Source organism: Seriola lalandi, unplaced genomic scaffold (genome assembly GCF_002814215.2).
Source record: "Seriola lalandi dorsalis isolate HSWRI2012SDOR001 ecotype SW California unplaced genomic scaffold, Sedor1 jcf7180002054577, whole genome shotgun sequence".
Classification (NCBI taxonomy): domain Eukaryota; kingdom Metazoa; phylum Chordata; class Actinopteri; order Carangiformes; family Carangidae; genus Seriola; species Seriola lalandi.
In genome coordinates, this window is record NW_019525130.1 from 1,451,758 (window position 1) to 1,462,705 (window position 10,948).

The 10,948-nt window shown below is 40.3% G+C and overlaps 1 protein-coding gene across 1 annotated transcript; it reads right to left on the reverse strand.

Annotated features, from left to right (window-relative positions):
* Positions 1–542: 542 nt before the first annotated feature.
* Positions 543–2,220, reverse strand: bhlha9 (basic helix-loop-helix family, member a9). Its single transcript, XM_023417769.2, has one exon. The coding sequence runs from the start codon at positions 2,064–2,066 to the stop codon at positions 1,194–1,196; it is 873 nt and encodes a 290-aa protein (XP_023273537.1). The 5' UTR covers positions 2,067–2,220; the 3' UTR covers positions 543–1,193.
* Between the last annotated feature and the right edge of the window lie 8,728 nt (positions 2,221–10,948).

The following is a 10,948-nucleotide window of genomic DNA, read 5'->3' on the forward strand; positions in this document are numbered from 1 at the left end:
GGGGGGGGGGGGGGGCTGTTGTTGACTATCCTGAGGTGGTAGGGCTGGGGGGGAGAGTTGTGGTTAGAATTTACTTGTCTTGGTGGCACAAAGACCAACTTACCTACCACTGGTTATGATCTCACTTGCTGTTCTTGCAGATGAGTAGTTTTGAGCAAAATGTACAGTAGCTCTGTGCAGAAAGGAAAACATCCAGAGAAATATTGTGCAAGATGCACTTGTATTGCACATAATAAAAACCCTGTCAGTGTTGTCCTTCTAGCTGTCTCCTCGTTTATTTTGCTTTGTGTAAAATAGCACCTTGACTTTTCTTCTCCCAGAAAAATGACAAGAATGGACTTGTAAGGACATTTTTCCAATGAGTTAAGGACCTCTGTCATCTCAGCCTTAGAATAGTAGAGGCTACTGACCTCAGGCTATAATCAAGCACGGAGACACACACACACACACAGACACACACTCACAGACGTGCATGCTCGCACTCGGACACACACATTTGTATAGTAATGTGTTATTGTCACATACATACAACATAACAGGAATCATGTCATTTTAACATTTAATTCTGAGGTTTACAAATTGTTGTACAAACTCTTTACAATTTTACAAACAGCCTTGACTTTTTATGCAACAGAGAATAAATACATTAACAAGTGTTGATCTTCGGGTCAAATCTTTATCACATTTCCTTAAGTTGCACTTTACACTACTCGAAAGAAAACATAGTGTAAGAACAAGTTACCTAACAGTATAGTACATATGCAGGCTGTCCCATCTTTGTTGTGTTCATGTTTCTTTTGAATATCACACATTTAGTAATGTAGCATAATGTCCAGTGAGTCAGCTTTAGCAGAAACAGATGACAGTTTAACTAGGGCACAGTTGTGTGGGTTGATTATCTACAGCAGAAAGTAGAACATTCTTTAAGTTTAACATTTTGAAATGCAATAGCAAAATACATTTGCTAATATTTACAACATTCTGCAGTGTGGGTTGCCATTGCACTTTCATTTATATCTGTCAGTTACATTGAGAGGACTCTGCTCTGCAGTAAGAGAGTGTTGTTGTAATACTGAAGTGGTTGCAACAGCAGAAGCACAAAAACCTCACATCACTTTTCTCCCTGAGATTATTTAACAGTCCACTGGCGTTCTCAGTTTTCTCACAGGGGCTCACAGTGGTTGGTGTAGCTGTTACAGTATGTCAGAGCACAGAGAGAGGCCGTGCTCCGAGTCCTGCTTGTAGCTCACCTGCCACGGAAGCCCCAGAGCTGGAGGAGGCTCCACAAACGTGTCCATGTATCCTTGAGTACAGGATGCCCACAACCCTGGCTGGTACCCCAACCCCTCACCCACCTGAGGGTATCGCAGAGGACTGGGAGGATGGTTGGGGGGGCTGCTGCAGTGTCCATGTGAGGCATAGAGCTGTCCCTCTGTGGAATAACAAGGGTAGTGTGGCGACGGGGGGCATGACGAGACAGTGTTATCCATGTAGACGTGTGGCTCTGTGGGCAGCCTGTGCATGTGAGGCCCCTGTTGTGGCTGCATCTGATGAGAGATGGATGCGTTCCAGGGGATGTAACTCTGATGCTCCAGGCGGGGAACCATTACCCTGGTCTGCTCCAGTCGAGATGTTCCCATCGCAGCCGGCCCTGCTGATACCCTGTTGCACTCCCGGTGGGTGCAGGGTTTGCTGGGAGGGTTGGAGTTCAGGAATACAGAGAGAGCGGAGATGCGGTTTATGGCCCTCTGCAGGGTGGCGATCTTGGAGAGCCGTTTGCCGCTGAGGTCATGGTTCAGAGCAACACGCAGGGCGTTGAAGGCCTGGTTGTAGTCCATGATGCGTTTTCGCTCGCGTACATTGGCAGCCATTCGTCGAGCTTTTGAGCGGACTGGCCGATTGCGTTTCTTGGTCAGGCCCTCCTCTGGGTCGCTGGGGCTGCTGGTTGAGCACTCACTGTCTTGAAAAGATGCCTTGGGACTTCCCTCGTCCTCCTCTTGGCCCAGCAGACCAAGCTCCAGCTCTTCCTCAGAGAACTCTGAACCTTCAACACTGCTGCAGCTCATTATGTCAACAACGTTTAGACCAGACGAGTCTGAGTCAAACCTTGCTTCTCTGCTGTTTGCAGGCTGCGCGCGCTCCCAGAGTATTTGCTGTTGTGGGGCTGTCGGTATTTGCTGCTGCGCCGACAGCCCAGGTATTCTCCTCCTCTGACTCCTCTGGTGCCTTGTGATTACTTGTACCTTGACAAGACAGGTTGGCCTGCTTTTAAAAGCTCTTGAAGTCACATGGTACAGTCACCTGTGAGGAATGGTGCACTCTCTCTCCCTCTGCAGGTTTATGGGTGCCCTCCAGGCAAATGGCACTGTCACCTCCTCCTCCTCCTCCTACCCTGACTCTCCCTCACATCCCTCACAGGATCTTACAGAACAGTTTCAACACTTCACATCAGTGTCAAAACATGAGCAAAACATACTAATTATTCCAAAATAGCAGTTAACTATACGCTTCCTTTAACACTTTAATAGTGGATTGGATTCAATGCTTATATAATCCCCAACTCAAGTTAGGTCTGTTGCTACTGACTGCAGAGTAACTGTGAACCGTAGAGTTTAGGAAAGCTAGAGTCAGTTACCACTAATATCACTTGGTCATTTTGTATCATGCCAGACTGAATGATCACCAACATGATTATTTCTTTCCCTGCACCATATGTGCATCTCTTTCTTTTTACTATCATTGGCAATGAAGGGATATTCATCCAAATCAGTGTTTCATGACTGTCTCCATGTCTCAGGGACATTTGTGACAAATTGCACGTTCATCCAAGTAGCCTAATCTGTTAGATGCATTTCCCCTTTTCTCAGCTCCAGGAAGAGAGGAACCTTCTTATCTACCGTAGGTTAGATTTGTCCTTGCAATTAGCTGTCTCTGGAGTGGCGATTCTCCCTCTCTCTCTCTCTCTCTCTCTCTCTCTCTCTGTCTGTCTCTCTCCTTGCTCAGGTTTAAGGGCCATGTAATTTAGAGTAGCTTCCCTGGAACCCATCCCCATAAATCAGGCCTGGGCAGCACCTGAGGACAAGAGTGGAGCGAGCCCTAGACTTCAAAGAGAGGGAAAAAACAAGGGCAAATATTTTACAATTAGAACCTGCAATTGCTGCTGGCTTGGGCTATCGATCTTTCATAGTCGTTTGCTAGTGAAGATGTGGTTACATTTTTATGAAATTTTCAATACTGAAATGGTTTAAAATAGTTTTTTAATCAATATTCCTGTGAGGTGAATATAGAAACCGAATATAAATACACTATCTTATGTCTTCTTTACACTTCATAGTCCTCTTGAGACAAACTGGTTTTGAATTGAACACTGGAATGGGGGAAAGACTTACATCCATGTGAAAGATCTGTGTGTCAGATATTGTGGACGTGGACAGTGAAAGGTGATTGAACTGACCTTTAGCAAGGCTTCTGGCCAAGTGCAACGGGTCAGGTAAGTAAAGGTTAGAGCCTCAGACGCTGAACTGGGGGTCGTTGAGAAGCATTGCTTCCTTCCTGCCCCTTCTTTTTATTATGTGTGCTGCGGCTCTGAGACGCCAACTTTTAAAACAATTACAGAGTTTCAGTTCTAAAAGCACAGCTAATGATTTGAGGCGGGAACATTCAGTCTGGCCTTTTTACTGCTGTGTCCAGGAGATCACCACAGACTTGAATTATTCCCTCGTTATTCGTTACAGGTTTCTTATTTGATTTTGCACTTATTATTATTGCAGCAAATTTAGTGTAAGATTTAACAGATTTCCAAGATTTGCAGAATATTCTCTATTAAACTTGCATACCACACTATGCTTATGTTTTATGAATTTAAAACTTCCAACCACCAGTAAATCCACTAAGATTTTTTTGAGCTTTGATTAATTAATGAATTATTACAATTTCAAATTGTAGTTAATGTTCGAAAGCTCCAGTTCTAACCTGAATATAACATCTGAGCAGGGCGACATACAGTTTGTCTGTTTTTTACTCAGTATTTCTGAATGACAGGAGTAAGCCCAGATGACACAACAAAATTCTTCTCATTTTTTGTGTTGCATAACAAAATGTGTCCAAACCTTTGCATTTGTATTTGTCTTGTAGTGTTGAAGTTAAAGCCGCACCAACAGTTGAACCTGAATGACGATGTCTTGTTCTGTGACGGTCCGTTCCAGTGAGGCTGTAAAACAACCCACTTAAACCACTTTATTTACCACACCTTTTAAATAACCCTGCTGATCTACTGCAAACCTTTATAGCTAAAAGTATTTGAAATGTTCTGCCCACAGCAGTGCGTAGGCTTTATCACAAGCTGTGATTTATGGCTTCACAAACATGTCAGATTTACTGCTGTGGTGTAAAGAGCATGAAGACTACAGCCTCGGATTCTCCCCGTCCATTCATTTTTGACAGGTGACAAGACACCAGTAATTATCAGCCGCCGGGAATAAATCACAAGATTTTATCACGCAGCTCGCCGTGCCCTTTATGGAATAACCATTTTCAAGCAAGGGGAACCTGTCCAACGCCGCTGAACCTTAGATTTGTAAATCTCCTGCTCAAGCCCCCATAATGACCGGTTGTTAGCCGTTTGTTATTAGAGGTCTGTGTGCCAAACATTATAGATGTATATTTCCAAAGGGGTAGTTAGGGGTAATAAGTGAGTAAGGTCCAGGTTCGCTAACCTTGGCTTTGCAGTGGTATGTTAATGCATGTTTTTGGTGTCTGCCATGGAATTTTCTCACCTCAATAAAAAACCTCCAGTCAAAAAAGAAAAAGAAAAAAAAGAGAGAGAAAGAAAGGGTTGCGGTTATCTCTGCCCCTCCACTATTTGTCACACCACAATCCCTTGGGAATAGTTAATGTCTGTAAAAATCAATGTTATCAACTGTAAACTGTCAGTCTGTGGTCATTCCCTGGCAGTTATGTTATTTGTCACTCTCTAATCTCTTTTATTGCAAAAACACTGCATTGCTTCCTCAGTCTAAGGAGGAATTTACATGGAAACTTAAAACTTATTTAAACACTCAAAATGATTTATGTTTGAGTGAAAATGATGTTGTTATGATCAGTTTGGTTTTGGTGAAAGGATAACTCATCAAAGGCAGTGTTGGAGGAAGTATTCATTTTTCTTTTTACCTAACTAAAAGCAGCAATATCACTTTGGAAAACTACTCTCCTGAATTCAAATGTTTTCTTCAAGTGGTGTCAGAAAAATGTACTTAAAGTAACCAAATGGGCAGAAAAAAGTGATGTACTGTCAAAGTTGTGTATTGTACTAATTATTCTATAATTGGAATATTATTACTGCTACATTAACATGTAAACTGCATTTGAGTGTCACAGCTAGTTGAGATGCTAATTTCAATTATTTTTTTTATCTTGAATCCATAGTGATGCATCATATTTTACACATTTATCGTATTTTACAAAAAAATGAAAAGTACAAGTAGCCTACCTCAAAACTGTAGTTAAATACAGTTGAATGTTAAGTATGGTACTCAGTTACTTTGCACCACTAATCTAATGCGAAATTAGCATGTATCCTCTGTGTCTGATCATCAGATCTCTGTCCATTTTAATTATTTATTTCTTTTATCTTTGCTGCCTGTCATGGTGACAGGCAGGCATGATTTTATCAGAGAACCACCAGTGAAAGAGCTTATCAGGCCTCCCTGAGTCGCACTTTCCTCTGCGATGAGCAAGACATGAAGTTTTGAAGAACCATTTGGAAAAAAAAAAAGAAATAAATCAAGTTGTCATATTGATCAGAGCTGTAGTCAGTCTTAGTCTGAACTGTTGTAATCATCTGTCAGCACCGAGTGAAACACACTTCTTGAATGTTTGGTGACATGGTGAGAGAGTGGCTGCCTCACAGATCCCGTCCAGCGTGTTAAAAACCAAACATGCTAACAGCAAAGCTCCTGACACAACTACGTGTGAATCACTCTGTCTGAAATTACTGGCAGTTACGTGCAGTTGGCTGCTGTAATCCCTCTCAGAGTGCACAGCGGCTATAAAATCTCAGTTGTCGGGTTGAAACAATGCCCCCGGTATTTCAGCGCCCACACCCCGGCATCGAAAGTGTTGTTCACAGAATATCCGTCACAGTGTTGGCCATTAATCACAGAGGTGTGCTGAGGTTTATTGTGCACAATTAGAGATGTTTCCAGAGTGTTGTGACTTATGTGGGAAAAAGAAATTGTCAAATAGATGGTTACTTATAAAAAAAAAAAAGGACATCTTGATTAAAGTGTATAAATATGTTGCCATCATCTTTCATCAAGCAGTTAATCATCAGGATACATTTTGCCAGAAAAAGACACAATTGAACATCTTTAATTCATTTTTTTTTTTAAATTCAGATTAATTAATCAAGTTCATTTTTTTAATGTAAATATGCGATTTAGTTTGGAGTCTACATGTTTAATGTGAACCCTGCCTTTATAGGAATATTGATTTTTATTTCAGACAGGTCATAAAGGCGGGCTGGTTGCCGTGTAGAGAAAAACAACACTTAATGTTTGGGTCACTAAAATCCTGTACTCTCTAATTTAGCCATAAGCAGAACATTACTATAACCTCAACTCTTAGTGATTTATACCTTGTAAGAAAAACCATGCAAATCTGTCAGTACTGATGTCATGACATGTCTAACAGTTTCCTCCACACAGGAATGTCAGTACACTTCCTCCCCTGCCCTAAATACTTGAATCACGGTATGAATCAGTCTTTTTACGGGATAACATTTACCGTAGGATGATATGAACTGAAAACTGCAGACACTGCTAGAAAAGACATGCACAGGGCAGTGGGCAGGCATTAAGCTTGTTCACTTAAATCATATTTTATTATCTGCCATGCAAAATGCTGAGGTTTAATGTATGCAATTTTCTGCACATGACAAAAAATTTGAAAGAAAAAAAAAAAAAAAGAAAATCCAAATAGGCAGCAGCGTATGTTCATAGCGCATTCCTTCCAAAGACAAGTCAGTCATTACTCTGGGTTATCATTAAAGGGTCCATTTTCAGTGTTGGAACATGTGGTCAAGGTTAACTATCTGTAGGCTAGTTCCCACACAACCCACAGCAGTTAAAGTGATGCCCTCTGACCGCAGAAGTGGTAACAAAGCTTCACACCAATATGAGTCTAATGGGTTTACAGCGCTCTCTTAAACTTAAACTGCGTGAAATGTCTCCTTCGAGGACTAACGATTGTTTGTCAGTTGTTAGAAGTCAGTGGTTTAATAGAATTAAATACCGATTGGGAAAAATAACTTACACACATATGTAAACGAAACCACGTGACCGCTGGCTGGTCGACTGTGAGCGTGTTTGTTTAAGAACAAAGGAAAGTTACAATTAAGAGTACAAGAGTTTTGTCATTACGTGGTAGATAATTGTAGCTTTGGGCTTCGGGTCGGTCCGGCGGAGGTCATAACCTTGTCTCGCCTCTGGCCATTAACCTCGCTCATCGATGGAAAAAAGATGCCCCCTGTGATACAAGTCTCTAGATGTAATTAGAAAAGACAGAAATTTGTCTTTGACCTCATTCCATCAAATGAAGCCCGCAGCGGTATCTTAAATTAAATATTCTCTCTAATCCTAAGGAGCGACATATTTACAGCAATTCTTCCAGTGCTGTTTCTCACGCTTAGTTAAAGGACAGTTACTCAAATCTGTTTTAAAACTTTTGCTTGCTGTAATTCTTAATGGTGATTAAATAATCCCTGTGATTTACACCTTCATGGAAGTGATAAGTGGCAAAATGCACAGTCCTTGTTTTGTGCAAACATGTATTCAGAAGTATTTAGATATGAGGCTGTGTGTTTCGTCCCCACTCTCTTACTGTACATTCAAAGGGCACAAAAGAGGGATCTTTTAATGACCAGTATGAAAAGTAGCAATTATTGGATGGATTAGAGCAAGAACACACTGGTTCACTGTTCACATTAGCAACTGACCTATCATTTAAATCCATCTGCATCACAATACAGATGTATCATTAAAATGTGCTGAAAAACTGGCACGTATCCAAGCAATAATGCATTACAGATGTGACATGTTCATGTTTGTCTACACTGGAAGTTGCTCATGAATTTTATTATAACATCATTTGAAGTTAATACAGGGAATCATTTATCATACTGCAGGTTGAACAAAATCCTCCCAATTCTTTCATTTCTCGATGAGGCGGAAAGACGGACATCTGAGTCATAGGTCAAGTTTTATTGCTCAAATGAGTGACTACGAGTGATGTCCATCAAAGTGATGAAGCTCATTTCTAAGACTTTCTCTCTTAATAGATGTAAAGAGCATTTACTACTTTAAACAAGACAGAATCTCTGTCCTCCTGAATGATGGTCAGCTGTACAGACAGTGGCCAAAAACAATAAGAGAGGGATATTTTTACAGAAAAAAATAAATACAGTGTCTCATAGCTACTGTGCTTGAGGTAAATGAGGAAAACTCCACCTCCACCTCAGAGGACAGCTCTAGTTTTATACATCACTGCCACTTAGTGTCAGGATTAAGAAGACTCTTCTGTCGCCGTCATGTCACTGAGGGGCAGGGAGAGAAAACAGCTGTGGAATTGTTGCCCTCTAGTGGCAATAACATCAAACACAAGTACTAAGAAGTCAGACAGTATTTGCTTTTTGGCTGCTTTTGGCCTGTTATGTAAATGCAGTTGATTTAAGATGTTTTTAGAAAATCAAGAAAAAATGTTAATGTCATTTGAATGGAACAGAAACAAAATTCTTATTTGCTGAACCATGTTTCATTCTGTTAAACTGAAGTAGTGAAATGGCACAAGCCACGGCTGCTTTTAAAACCCATTTTCATACTCTTACATCTCCTCTATCAACTTGTCTCTGTAGGATTATATGTTTTTAAGAACTGCCCTCGGACATTTTGGAAAAATAATACTGTGGTAACCTGAAACTTAAAGGGAACTGCGAGCAATAGTGAACAACAGGACAGAAAAAAAAGTTTACAGTCATACTTCAATCGTGAGCATAGAGAAAGGAGAGACAGCACACCAGGCAAACTGACATACATGACATACTGTCCAAATGGTGCTGCAATGCTAAATAAAAACATGCTCAGTTGTGTGCAGACATCCAAATAATAAAAAAAACTGCCAAATAATTCCCAAGTTAGGCATTGCTTTGACAGTCAACACTTTACATGGTAAATGAAAGATGACTACAGGAGAGGCCAAAGGTCAACTTGATGACAGCACTGGAGGAGAGTTCATTAGGACACCAAAATCCCATGAAAGTGAACAGCAGTTCTTCTATCTGTACGAGTTACATTGTCAAATGAGCTAATCTTAAAGTTGAAAGTCTTGCCTGGTGGGGGCGCTGTAGTGGAGTGATTGCAGAGTGACCAAAACCAGCACAAAAGCAACACAGGACTAGACCTCTGATAACAGATGAAGGTCTGTGTTCTCAGTACAGTGAAATAAGGTGAGGCTTTGAGACAACTCAGTTCAATAGGTGTGTTCAGTGCTGTGTGCAGCTTCTGTTTGATTTGTTGAGTTAGGCCAAACATCATCACACAGCATGAAAAACGTCTATTACCAGCCAAAATGTATAATGTTTAAAAGGATAAGAAAGACTTTAAAGCAAAAATCATTCAGTGTAGTTCTCCATGAAAGTTGTCCATGACACATCCCAGATGTTGAACAGATGCTCTAGCTAGAGACGTATTAACTACCTAACAACAGTAACAGGAAGAAGTCACAGTAGCAGTCTTTTAAATCATTTACATGCAGCCACCAGATGAGCTAACCCTTCACTTCAGTGTGGCTACCCACATCCTGTAAATCTGCAGCATGCACTGCCTGTTTCATACCACTAGGAGGACTATTCATACAAGCTGATTTACCAAGATGAGTAACTTCTATATTATTAGTCAGTATCTCATGGTCTTATAAGAACAATTAATTAAGTACATACCTGAAAAAGTGTGTCGGGTATTTATGATGTACGTGCAAATATTGTGTTTTTTACCTTTTTTTTTACTGCTATGAGAGAGAAAAGGTGATTATTTTAATCTGCTGTAATATTTAACATACATGACTTTACGTTGTGCAAGGAAACTAGAGCACCTCTGTATTTAAACAAGCAAATACAACATCAAAGTATGTGTAAGACACAGGGTTTTCTTTCATCAAATTATTTGTATATTACGTCTTTGCTAAGGATTATCAAGATTATTTTAGTTTATTTATCCGAGCCTGTGTTTGCAGTTTACTGTTGCTTTGAATTTAGTCCACAATCAACTAAGAAGGATAGCTAATGCATATTGTTGTTGTATATGTCATTAGGACATGCTTACAGTGACATTTCCATAGGGTCTGAGTGTGTGCAGTATAGGCTTAGAGAGATTTGTTAAGCCTTATAACGTCACTGGTTTAAAGTAGCATTGATTACAAAGAATATACACTACATTGTAACAGAGAAATAATTTTGTTGAGGTTACTGACTGTTAGATTTAGGGTTTTGTTTGTTTTCCTTAATGATGCATCGATATATTGATATTATATTGCACTTATACTACATATATATACTACACTTATATTTTCAACAGAAATTAAAGATAAAGGTTTAAAAAATGTACATCACCATTCCCATATACAGTATAACCCTTTTGGAACTCCATTCATGCAGTTGAAAGTAGAGGACAAAATGTGCTATACCCATGGCATTTATCTTCACTGGTGGCATCTAGAGGAAGTGAAAATGGAGCGACAGGCCAGAAAAGGTTGAAAGTAATTTCATGTTGTGTGAGGACAGAAGATAAATGCTCCCTCTCCCCTGTAGGTGGTGTGAGTAGGCTGCATTTGCTTCCTGTTTCTGTTGTTCCGTCACATGAAGCAGTTGTTTCTTGTACGAATGCTGCATTAAGTACTT